This window comes from Notamacropus eugenii, chromosome 1, assembly GCF_028372415.1.
Source record: "Notamacropus eugenii isolate mMacEug1 chromosome 1, mMacEug1.pri_v2, whole genome shotgun sequence".
Taxonomy (NCBI): domain Eukaryota; kingdom Metazoa; phylum Chordata; class Mammalia; order Diprotodontia; family Macropodidae; genus Notamacropus; species Notamacropus eugenii.
Genome location: NC_092872.1, coordinates 409,482,615 through 409,495,506, shown reverse-complemented (window position 1 = coordinate 409,495,506; position 12,892 = coordinate 409,482,615). Strand labels below are relative to the sequence as shown.

General features: G+C 39.7%; 1 protein-coding gene across 7 annotated transcripts in view; it reads right to left on the bottom strand.

The window, feature by feature from the left end:
- The window catches only part of SH3TC2 (SH3 domain and tetratricopeptide repeats 2), a 79,943-nt gene extending 67,595 nt beyond the window's left edge, over positions 1 to 12,348 (bottom strand). For 5 of the 7 annotated variants that reach the window (XR_011971982.1, XR_011971983.1, XM_072631021.1 and 2 more), the window contains exons 1-3: positions 12,023 to 12,342; positions 5,685 to 5,792; positions 3,354 to 3,481 (exon numbers count right to left, since the gene is read on the bottom strand). Coding sequence is in view for 5 of the 7 variants with exons in the window: in XM_072631021.1 (XP_072487122.1) it covers positions 3,354 to 3,481; positions 5,685 to 5,792; positions 12,023 to 12,074 (288 nt within the window). In the remaining 2 variants the exon portion in view is untranslated. Of the gene's footprint in view, positions 1 to 3,353; positions 3,482 to 5,684; positions 5,793 to 12,022 lie in introns of all 7 variants that reach the window. The other 2 variants (XM_072631023.1, XM_072631022.1) reach the window with 2 other exon arrangements.
- Between the last annotated feature and the right edge of the window lie 544 nt (positions 12,349 to 12,892).

Sequence of the window (12,892 nt, the reverse complement as noted above, 5' to 3'; positions counted from 1 at the left end):
ACTGTTATATTTCTGCCCATCCAGGCTCACTGAGGGTCACAGGATTTTAGATGATTGATTTGGAACTAGAAAGGATCTCAAAGGCCGTGGAGTAAAACCCCTTTACGGCCCATGAAACAGACTGAGAGAGGTTAAGTACTTTCTTAGGGACTACATGACTAGGCAGTGTCTGAGGCAGGAGTTAATCTAAGGCTTTCCTGATATCAGATCCCTCTCTCTAACCACTGTACCACCTCACTGCCTAAAGATTTGGACTCATAACTCCTCATTTATCAGACTAGCGCTCTAAGTCCTGAACTATTGGTTATACCTGTTCCATTGTCCACTGGTTACCAGACATCCTGGAAGATTCAAATAATATTTATTCTACTTCTTTTTAATAGAAACAAGGCTCTAGATAAGTTTCTACTCATTCTTTCACTCCCCCAAATCACAGATTCAGAATATTAGAGAAGCACACTCCTTACTTCCAATTGACACTTCTAGGTCATCCATCCCTCAATGATTTTCCTATTTACAATTCTTTTTAGTCCACCAGAGTACCCAGTTACTATCTATGTTTCTGATTCCTATTCCAGGTCATTTTTTAACTTTTCTGTGACATTAGTACCTGGCTCACAGTCATTTACTCGACTCTACCTTCTGTCCTCATCTCCTGAGATTTCAACATTCATGATGACAATCCCCATAGCATTTTAAACTTGAAGTTTTTTATTTTTTTGACTCTTCCTTCTTCTTACTTTCTCCGTTTAACTAGTTACCAAGATGTGACCATGACATGCATCAATGTTTCTTGAATCTGTCACCTTTTTTCCTCCTTCTTCTACCAATCTATTATTGGATCCTCATAACCACTCATCCAGATTATTCCAATTGCCTCCTAACACATATTCCTACTTCCATTTTCTCCCCTTCAATCTATCCTTCATACAATTATTGAAATACTTTCTCATCCATACCTAGTCATCTCTTCCTTCCATGTAGAAGTCTTCAGGAGCAATTTATTTTCACCTAAGTAAAGTTCATAGGGGTAGCTAGGTGACTCAATGGATACAGTGTCCAACCTAGAATCAGGAAGTCTCATCTTCCTTAGTTCAAATCTGGCCCCAGTCACCAACTAGCTGGGTGACCCTGGGCAAGTCACTTACCCCTGTTTGCCTCGGTTTTCTCATCTTTAAAATAAGCTGGAGAAGGAAATGGCAAACCAATCTAGTATCTTTGCCAAGAAAGCCACAAATGGGGTCATGGAAAGTTGGACATGATGGAAAAATAACTGAACGACAACCACAAAATTCAACTACTTTATCTGGGCACTCAAGTTTCACAGCCTGGTACCACCCATAGCTCAAATCACTCTCCTTCACATACATCATGCTCTAATTAAGCTGGACAGTTCTGTCTCTCTTAATGCTTTGTGCTCTCAAACTTCCTTGTCTGGATCAGTCTATTCACTATAGCTGGAATCTTTTTTCTCCTCATCTTCTGTTGAACTCCTGCTCAACATCTAAAAAGTCATTTGAAAAGTTGTTATCCATAGACATTTCCTAGCATATCCCCCCTTGTCACAAAGAAACACAGTTCACTAAAACCAAATGACACAACAATTGTGTTTGGTATAAGATGTAACATGGAGCATTCACCCACCTCTCTATAAAAGGAGGAAAATTCCTGCGATAATTTACAATGATAAATTGTACAATAAATTGTAAAATATCTGTAAAATATCAGAGAGATCTACAATTTTCTAAAGTAAACCAGTGAATTTTGATTCACTTATAAATTTTGTTTACCTTAATCCCAAGCCAAAGATTTATATAATATGCTTTTAATTCATCATTGCGTTCATTTTACTGAACAAGGTCTTTTATTTTGCAAAATTCTACATATTTAGAGTCCTCTACTCTTATCTTTTTCCCTTCCATTTTTCTGAAACTGAATATCACTGATGTTTTGTATATACTTCTGTCCTTTCCCAATACAACCCTCTCTTTTAATTAAGAACAGATAAGCAAAACAAATTGGCACCTTGACAGGGTATGCCTCATTCCATACCTGTAGTCTACTACCTTTCTACCAAACGCAAGGACTACCTCTACTTTAAAACTTACCCAAAATGTCACCTCTTCCAGGTGTATCTTCCCTTGTTTGTCCCATTAATACAGATCTTTCCTATCATATTTTACATAGCATTTTGTTTTATAATTTTCTAGTATGATTATCACACACTGTATTAATGACAATTTTTGTATGTTTTCCCTTAGCAGAGTATAAACTCCATGAGGACTAGTACTGTCCCTTATTGAAATTTTGTATCAAGGTACCACCACATGCCTATCAGATTGGCTAATATGGCAGAAAAGGAAAATGATAAATGTTGGAGAGTATGTGGGGAAAGCAATACACTAATGCATTGTTAGTGGAGTTATGAACTGATCCAACCTTCCTAGAGAGGCATTTGGAATTATGCCCAAAGGGAAACCAAACTGCATGACCTTTGATCCAGCAATACCACTACTAGGTCTATATCCCAAAGAAATTATAAAGGAAGGAAGAGGACCTGCATTTACAAAAAATTTTTTTTGTATCTTTCTGTGGTGGTCGAGAATTGGAAATCAAGGGGATACCTATCAATTGAGGAATAGCTGAACAACTTGTGGTATAGGAATGTAATGGAATATTATTGTTCTATAAAAAACATGAGCAGGTAGATTTCAGAAAAACCTAGAAAGACTTACATGAACTGATGCTGAGTTAAATGAGCAGAACCAGGAGAATATTGTACATGCAATAGCAACATTATGCAATGATCACTATGACAGACTTAATTCTTCTCAGCAATATAATGATCCAAGACATTTCCTAAAGACTCGTGATAGAAAATACTAACCACATCCTGAGAAAGAATTGTGAGTCAATACAGATTGAAGCACACTATTTTCACTTTTTTTCTTGTGCTTTTTCCTTTTTGCTCTGATTCTTTTTTCACAACATGACTAATGTGGAAATGTTTAACATGATTGTACATGTATAACCTATATCAGATTGCATGCCATCATGGGGAGGAGAGAAAGGGAAGGGAGGGAGGGAGAAAAATTTTGAATTCAAAATCTTACAAAAAATGAATGTTGAAAACTGTCTTTACATACCACTAGAAAAAAAATAAAATACTATTAAGTAAAAAAAAGAAAAAAGAAATTTTGCATCTTCACCAATCTCTAGCACAATGCAGGGCTCTCAGCTAGTGCTTAATACATCTTAGGTGCCCCCATGTTAAATCACACAATCATTCCATGCTCATTGAAGAATAACTTGGAAGTTCCCCATCTCCTCTCCCCCACAGAGGTGGTTCTTACCTTGAACAATGCATTGACTTCCTTGTTATCATTCCCCATGGCCCACAACCTTTTTCTTGCAGCCTCTTGCAGCTGTTCATTGATTCCCCGCCCAGAGAGGCTATACACAGAGAAAGAGAGGGGGATCTCTGAAAGGAAATAGACATCATAGGCATGTGGAATATGAAATGTGGAAATGAGGGGGGTTGAAATAGGAATAACTATCTTGGTTTCCCAAATATGGTGATGGAATGATTTACCTAGAATATATCACAGTCCATCTCCTCCAATATACTCATTTTGCAAAAAGAGGAAACTGAGGCCCAGAGGGATAGGGGAATGAGTTTCCCAAGAGCATTCAGAAAATAAATCAGGGCAACTAGGTGGTGCAGTGGATAGAGCACCAGCTCTGGAGTCAGAAGGATCTAAGTTCAAATCTAGCCTCAGACCCTTACTAGCTATGTGACCTTGGGCAAATCACTTGATATGAAAGGAAGAAAGAGAGAGAGAGGGAGGAAGGGAGGGAGGGAGAGAGGGAGGGAGGGAGGGAGGAAGGAAGGAAGGAAGGAAGGAAGGAAGGAAGGAAGGAAGGAAGGAAGGAAGGAAGGAAGGAAGGAAGGAAGGAAGGAAAGGAAAATGGCAAGATTGGGAATTAAGTTCTGATCTCTTGATTACCTGCTAAAGATTTCACTCAATAAGGAAACAGATTCTAGATTAAGATGGCCCACAATTTTTGGTATGTTGTCATTCTAACAAAAATATCCTTGCTGAAATTACAAGACTACAGGACTAGGAGTCAGGGGACCTTTGTTCTAGCCTTGGTTCTATTAGTGACTAGCTGTGTGATTTATACAAGTCATTTCTTTTCTCTGGGCCTCAATTATCTCCTCTGTTAATAGCGGGTTTGACATATATAGTGTCAAAGGTCCCTTCCAGATCAGATATGATATTAAAGCTTTCTTGAAAACCTATTATGAGTCGAACAGTGTGCTCAGTGCTGAGGATGGATATGAAGAGAAATATGACACAGTCTCTGCTGTAAAGGAGTGTATAGTCTTATTGAGCAGATCAGAGCCTTTCTCAGCTAGAATGATCAAGAGCCCTGTACCTTGGTTTAGCTCTCAGCTCTGTTACTCACTCCATGTATGATCTTGGGTAAGTCCCTTTCTCTCTCTGGTACTGTTTCTTCATCTATAAAATGAGAGGGTTGGACTAGAATATCTCTAAAGTATTGTCTAATTCTTAGTGACTAAGAAGCCTGTAATGCACATAGTTAGGGACAAGGAATTGGAAGAGGGATGGAAGGAGAGGACATTCCAGGAACAGAGAAAAATGTGAGTAAAGACACTGAGGTGGGAATCCATAGGGTGTGGTCAAACAATGTTTCATTCAATTTGGCTGGATCAAGATATAGCTTCAGTACATGAAGAAGAGAATTTTGAAACAAGGCTAAAAGATGTATTTGAATCAGGGTAGACCTGGTGGGCCTATGGTCCTCTATGTACAAAAACATTTATGGCATTCTTTTTATGAGAAAAGAACTACCCCAAACTAGAATTTAAGGTGATTTATTCTCCATAAATTGGAGAATAGCTGGACAAATTCTAGTATATGAGTGCAATGAAATACTATTTGGTGTAAGAAATGAAAGAAAAATTTTTGCAACAAGACATGAAAAAACTTCCATGAATTGATATAAAGTAAAGAAAGCAGAAGAACAATTTATACTATAACATTAGTATTGCAAAAATGAACAATTTTGAAAGACTTAAGAATTCTGATCAACCAAATGATCAGGCATTATTATAGAGGGCTGAAAAATACCACTACCCATCTCAGGACAGTGAGATGATGGATACAGAATAAGAAATGTACAGCTTTGTACATGACAATTTTGGGAATTCTCTTCCCTTCCTTCTTTCCTTTGTTCCTTCCTCCCTTTCTTCTTCCCTCCCTTTCCTTCTTTCCTTCTCTCTCTCTCTCTCTCTCTCTGTCTCTCTCTCTCTCTCTCTCTCTCTCTCTCTGTCTCTCTGTCTCTGTCTGTCTCTCTCTCTCTCTCTGTCTCTCTGTCTCTGTCTGTCTCTCTCTCTCTCTGTCTCTCATAGAAGGGGAAAAATGAATAAGTGAATGCCTACTATATATATGCATATATACACATACATATATACAGATATTTGGAGGGGCATTGAACTGAGTGGTACATTAAGAAGATGTCTCAGATAGTGTGGACAAGGATAGAGGGTTAAAAAAGGGCAAGACTGGATATGGGAGGGAATGTTGCCATAGTCCATATAGAAAATGAAAAAAGGGGGATCCCCTTCAATTCTCCTCCCACTCTAGATATTCAGATACCTGATGTCATAGACTGTGACTGGAGACATTTTCCCTTGCTTTTTGTTGAGACTGTTGACTGTCTGAGTCCATTGGATGGAGCTTGTGTATTGGAGGGGGCCTCTTTACCTGAAAGGAATAAAAAGAAAAATTAAGGCTCAGAGTAAGCAATTCCCAGGTTAAGATCATAGATTTAGAGCTAGAAGGAACCTTGGAGGCAAATGGGTCCAACCCCTCATTTTACAGAGGAAACTAGGGGTGAGAGAGATTAAGTGATTTGCTAAGAGTGACACAATAAACATCTGAGGAAGGATTTGAACTCTTAAGTCTTTCTGTCTCTAAGCCCAGCAAGTGGAGCAGAAGAGGCAGTTTTTAGTCAATATGTGGCCAGGCAATTATTCCCTAGAATTGCTCAGATGGAAGAAGTTCTGAGAGGTACACACTGAGCACTAGTCCTTCCAGAATTGGAGAAGATCTTAGAAAATAAAATGTCAGAACTGTAAAAGATCTTAGAACACAGAATGTTAGAGTTAAAAGGAACCTTAGAACATAACATATAATAACTACAAGGACCTGTAAAAAGTTACAATAGAATATAGAATGCCAGAACCAGAGGGGAACTTAGAACACAGAATGCTAAAGCTAGAAGGGACCTTAGAATATAAAATAGAATGTTAGAACTGGAAGGAACCTTAGAACATGGAATATTAGAGCTGGTTGATGCCCTGGAACACTGAATGACCTAAAAAAAAGAACACTTAGAACTTAAAAAATAAAGTTTCAGAGCTAAAAGGGAACTTAGAACATATACTATTAGAACTAGGAGGAGGGTAACAGCATAGATTGTCAGAGACCTGAAAGTGACCTTAAAACATGCAATATAAGGTGTGGACCTAGAAAAAATTTGGAATGTCTCCATTTGTCTTCATGCCATTGGCCTATCATCCTTGACTCTAAGGCTCTGTATGAACCAGATAGAATATGATGAAGGGTCCGTTGAGGGATGCTCTAGGTGGCTGGGACATGAATGAAAGTTTGTATGGTAAAGGGAAAAGAACTATATCTTAAGGTCCTGGATTTGTATTATAGCTCTCCCATTTAGTAATCCTTTCCTGAGATCTAGTTAATGCATCTTTACAATGGGGATTGTAATCTCTACTTTGACTGCCATAATTGGCTGTTGTGAGAGAATAAGTAAGTGAATGAATGAAATAAATTTTGTATAATCTAAAGGTTATATATAAACTTAAGCTTGTATTTGTAGTAGTAGTAGTATTAGAATTAGTATTATAGGAAGAGGAGGAGGAGGAGCAGGAGGAAATGATAATGATGAGAAAATATTGCTGTTGTTTGGTCATTTTTGTCATGCCAGACTCTTCATGAACTCATTTGGGATCTTCTTAGCAATGGCATTGGGGGGTGGGGGTGGGGTTTGCTATTTTCTTTTCTACTTCATTTTATAGAGGTGGAAACTGAAGCAAATAGAGTTAAATGACTTGCCCAGGGTCACATAGCTAGCAAGTATCTGAAGCTGGGTTTAAACTCAGGAAAATGAGTCTTCCTGCTTCCAAGACCAGTACTCTATCCATGAACCAGCTAGTTGCCCTACTATAATTAGGAAGATAAAGCAAAAAAAGGACAGAAGTTTAAAAAATACCAGTCCCTATATGGAAATGATCAAAAAAGATTGGTGAGGGAATGTCCCACAGTAGCCTCTCAGTTGCATTAAAATCAATAATTAATTAATAAAATTAACTGATTAATTAATTATTAAGTGATAATTAATTAAAATTCTCCTAGATTGCCATAAATCAGGGTCCTCAGAGTAAAACAGAAAGTCTGATATTAATTAATCACTGAAGAAACGATTCAAAAGATATCTCCAAAGGAGGTAGAAGGCATAGATTTTTGGCTCCAAGGAGACAATTCTGGAATCTTTATCAGTTTTGTGGAAACAGTTCTACAAGGGCATAGTGTAAACGTAGAAGCCAAAGCAGAAAAAAAGCAGTTGGATAAAGTTCAAAAGTAAGTGACTTGAACTTTTCTAACCCAGCAAATGACCAACGAGAAGGTCATGTATTGTAGGATAAATGCTCTGCATGCCAAAAATCAATCTTTTTTGTATCAAACAAATGTACAAGAAGCTCATAGAGTCCAATGAGAATATCTTGCTAGTGCTATCAGGGGTGTTCTTCCATCCTGTGTTCAATCTAAATTTTATAAACTGAAAACTCCCTGTTTCCCCGCCAGCAGTAAAAAACCTTGCCAGAAATCATTGACAACCGCTATGGGACCAATCACCATTACTGGAAGAAGGGTTAAAGAAGCTTTATCCCAAGAGAAACAGCAAGAGTGTTCAGGACCTTGGGGTGCCAAGGTAGTCAATTTGATTCAAAAATATCGTGTGTGTGTGTGTGTGTGTGTGCATGTGTGTGTGTGTGTGTGTGTGAGAGAGAGAGAGAGAGAGAGAGAGAGAGAGAGAGAGAGAGAGAGAGAGAGAGAGAGAGTGAGAGAGAGAGAGAGAAAGACAGAGAGAGAGAAAGTGATAGTCAGAAAAAAGACAGGAAAAAGTAGCTAAGCCAGGATCATACACACATTCCTTTTTTGATGTTTTTAATTTTTCACACTGCTCATTGTTTTGTGTTTTGTTTTTTGCTCATTTTCAGAATTGACATCCTGTGAAGAATGGACAATGGAGAGAACAGGGTTAGGTTAGTTGTTTTTTTTTTTAATTTGTTTAAATTTGTATTAATACCCTTAGAATTTCTAGGTAGAAGAGATACCTAAAGTGTTCTACAAATGTTGCATTTTGTGGATGGAAAAACGGAGGTCCAGAGAGGTAGAAGTCATATTACTGAGAAAATTTAATGTAAGAGAAAAAGAATATTTACCACCTATTCAACCAGCTTCAGTTACCTCAGATGTAAAAGGGAATAAGAATCCTTGTACTGCTGCCTCCTGGGGTTGTTGTGGAGAATGTACTTTGTAAAATTAATTGCTACAAATTAACTCAATAAATTAATTGATAAAAATGATTTTTTAAAAAAAAATCATTGGTAACCTTGGAGATAATAGCTTTACTTAAGTGATAAGGTCAGAAGAAAAGGTTGAGTGTTAGAGGAAAGGAAATGAAGGCAATAGAGGTAGACATTTTTTTCTCATTGTTTGGCATTAAATAGGAGAAGAGCTATAAAATGATAATAATCTCAGAGGTTAAGAAAGATTAACTCACAAGAAACTCACAATATTTCTCCTCTCAGTGTCACATTCAGCATCACTTGCAGTATGGGCAAGAGATGTCAGAGGGGTGGCCATAGGTTCAATAAACATTTAATTAAGGCTCATTTGGTACAAGGCACTGCGCTGGACCCATAGATGTTCCCACTGGAAAAAATCTTGGGAAGAAGAGTTGGGTTGTCCCATGAAACTTGGAGCAAGACACTTCCCCCCCCTTTGGTGCCTGGTTCTTCATCTATCAAATGATGATAATAATACTTTCCCATCTCCCTCCAAGAGTTTATTGTGAAGATCAATGACTTCCTTTCCATAGCACTTTATTGTTACACTTTTCCTTACATGTGTTATCAAAATGTTAGAGACTGGGGGAGGCAGGATAATTCGGTGGAGCAAGCACTGACCTTTGGAATCAGAGAATCTGGCTTCAGATCCTAGCTCCAATGCTCACAAGCAAATAAACCTCTCTGAGCCTCGCTTTACTCATCTGTCAAATGAAAGGGTTGGATAAAATGGCCTCTAATGTTTCCTTTAGTTCTAGATAGATGATCTCCTAAGTTCTTCACAAAAACAATTAGAAGGAAGGAAAGAAGGTACAAGTGCTTATCTCAAGGTTGCACAGTGAGTGAATGACAAAGGTAAGTAGGTTTTGAATTCACATTTCTGGACTAATTTTTTTCAAGTAAAAATTGCATTTCAGTTATGATTAGTCAATGCTCTAGGTAGAGAAGGGAAGAGCCATGGGTTTCAGGGACACCAGGACAGGAGATTTTGTCTGCTCCAGATGGAAGGAGGGTGCCAGGAAGTAGGCAAGGTTGGTGTGGTGATCAAATGACATAATATGCACAAAAGACTTAGCCAACCTTAAAGTTCTAAATAAATTTTAGCAATCGCAATGACTGAGGCAGCTAGATGGTGCAGTGGATAGAGTGCTGGACCTGGAGTTAGGAAGATTCTTCTTTTTGAGTTCAAATCTAGCCTCAGGCACTTGCTAGCTGTGTGACCCTGGGCAAGTCATTTAATCCTGTTTGTCTCAGTTTCCTCATCTGTAAAACAAACTGGAGAAGGAAATGGCAAACCACTCCTGTATCTTTGCCAAGAAAACCTCAAGAGGGGAGTCATGAAGAGTCAGACATGGCTCATCAGGAAAAACAATTGTCATTACTATCATTAAGAATAGGCACTGGACCTGTGATTTCATTAGTATAGGGAGGTCCCAGGAGAGGAAACGCCTTCTTACTGGTCAGGGTCAGTGCTATGTCTGCAACTTGTGGTCCTAAACAGCAGACCAGAACATTGAAAAGTTATGCAGAGTCACAAAAATAGGACTTGAATCCAAGTCTTTCTTTCTCCAAGATCAGCTCTCCATCCATGACATCATACAGTCTCTTGTTATTATTTTCATTATTATTATATAAGTCCCATCAGGGCTCACACTCTGGACTCCAGTATCTTACTCAATAGAGACTCAATACAACTTGTAGGTTTTTCTTGCTTTTGCCTAAATCAAGCTAATAGACTTGTCCCGTCCATGGGTACAGCTCCAAGGCTGAGCAAGGCCTGCTAACTGGGCTGGGGGGCAGGACAAGTAGTGGGGTTAGAAGTAGGAGATCTGGATTAGAGTCTTTAGCTCTGCTAATAGTTATATGACCTGAAGTGAGATATTTCGCTGCTGCAAGTCTTACTATCCTCATCTGCACAATGGAGCCGATCACACTTGGACTACCTTGTAAACAAACTGTCAAGGTCTTTAAAAAGATGAGCTCCATGCTTAATTTATATAAAATTGCTTGCCTTCTCAAGCGCGGTAGGGATGGGAAGGGAGAAAATTTGCAACTCAAAATAAAAAAACAATTCACAAATATTAAAAATTATTTTACATGCAATTGGAGAAAAATAAATACTAAATTTAAAAAATTAAAGAGTAAGCTTGTGGCACACTTATGTAGTGACTGCTATTTACATGAAATGTTACAGTTAACAAAGTGCTTTGACATATATTATGCTATTGGGTACTTTCAACACCCTTGTCAAGCAAGGCAGAGCAAAGATTATCCCCATTTCATATGGACGGGAGAGAAGAGAATAGCCACTTACGTAACATCTACGATGTGCCAGGCACCATGGTAAGTGCTTTACAAATATTTTCTCATTCGATCCTCACAACAGCCATGTGAGGTAGGTGCCATTATTATCTCCATTTTACAGATGTGGAAACTGAAGCCAACAGAGGTTAAGTGACTTGGCCAAGGTCACACAGCTAATAAATGCCTGAGGTCGGATTTTAGCTCAGGTCCTCTCGACTCTGAGTTCAGGTATCCACTATGCCACCTAGCTGCCTAAAGATGGAAACCTGAGGTTCAAAGAATGGAAATGACAATTAAATCATTAACTGAGGCAGGATTTGAAGCCAGGTTCACTGACTAATGAGGCTATACATCATTATGAGAATAATTAGGAGCCCTACTTAACCCTTTGCTTCACTTCACCATTTTTTTTTCAGATAAAGAACATAAGAGTTAGAGTAGGGAAAACCAGAGAGATCAGTCAGCAGCGTGGAGTTAGCAACTGGGATGATGCTTGATCCCAGAGCTCCTGAGTCCAAGTCTAGTAGCAGATTCACTGCATCCAGCTGCCTCTCTCCTGCCTTCTCAATTCCCTCAAAACCTTTGGGAGAGGGAAAGCCCTCACCACCCACTTAGAGAAGGCCACTGGGGATGTTACAGAGAAGCTCTGAATTGTCCAGCTTTCACAGTGGTAGAAAGCTTCCACAGACATGGAAGCTAAATAGGCCTAGATCTCTTAATTTCAGTTCTGCCATAAGGTAGTTTGTGACTTTAGGCAAGTTACTTTACCACTCTGGGCCTTGGTTGCCTTATTTGTAAAAAACGTGAGGTCTGGATTATATGATCTTTAAGATTACTTCTAGTCCTAAAACCGATGAGCCTATGAACTGTTTCTCTGTGGTTGAGAATCAAGTCCCTGTAAGCCACAGCCAAGTGTGGCCTGGTGCCACAGGGCTGTCACTCCTCTTGAGAAATATAGCACTATAGGCCAAGGGTTAACAAGTCTACTCTTCTACAGGCCCCCACACCTTGGGGAGGGGGTAATGAGAGAGAACTCACCTGGGCCCCGACACACACTCCTCAGCCGGGGAATACCGAAACAGCAGCCCATGTGTCCACCATCATCCGAGAGCCAGGCCTGGGGCCCCAGGGAACACACGTCAGGGCAGTCCTGGGAGAGGACAGAGAGGGGGCAGCCTTCCTAGCTGGCCTCCTCCTCCCAGGCACCAGAGAGCCTCTGGTCTGCTCAATGCACAATGCAGCCTTTGATTGTCCGGCCTACAGCTGGGAGGAGGCTAGAGGGAAGGGCGGAGGGACCAGGCCAGGCCGGCAATCCCAGGGCAGCCTCATAGCTCTTGCACCGGCCAGTTGACTTTAGAGGGAACTTTCTGGCCTATCAGGATGAGGGACATTCTTCACATTCTGAGATGGGAGAAAGCAGATTTGCTGCATGTAGGGGCAGCCTGAGTGGGAGTCCCAGGGAGAGATTCTTGCTTTCTTGCTACTGTTTTTCCTCCCACTCTCACTCCCTAAATTAAGCGGTGTTTTTTTTTAAAGGAAAGTTTTTTATGGTTCCCTGGAAAGAGGTCCCAAATCCTAATCACTCTTTCTCTACAAATGCCTGTCACCTAACCTGTCCCCAGAATGTAGGGTGAGGGGGTGGGCAGAGACAACAGGCCCAGACTGCGGGGTGAAGGGGTGGGCAGAGAGAGAAGAGAATCTTTGGACACAGCTCAGCTCCCCACCCTGGGCCAAGGCAACTAAAATAAGCTACCTGGTTACATTCCTTCCCCAAGTCACAGAAATAAACATGTTGGCACTTGAAGGGGACTCATACTTAGAACTAACATTCATAAAGTCCTTTAAAGTGTACAAGGTACTCTTCATACATTAGCTCATTTGGTCCTTATAGCAGCTGGACTACTGGCA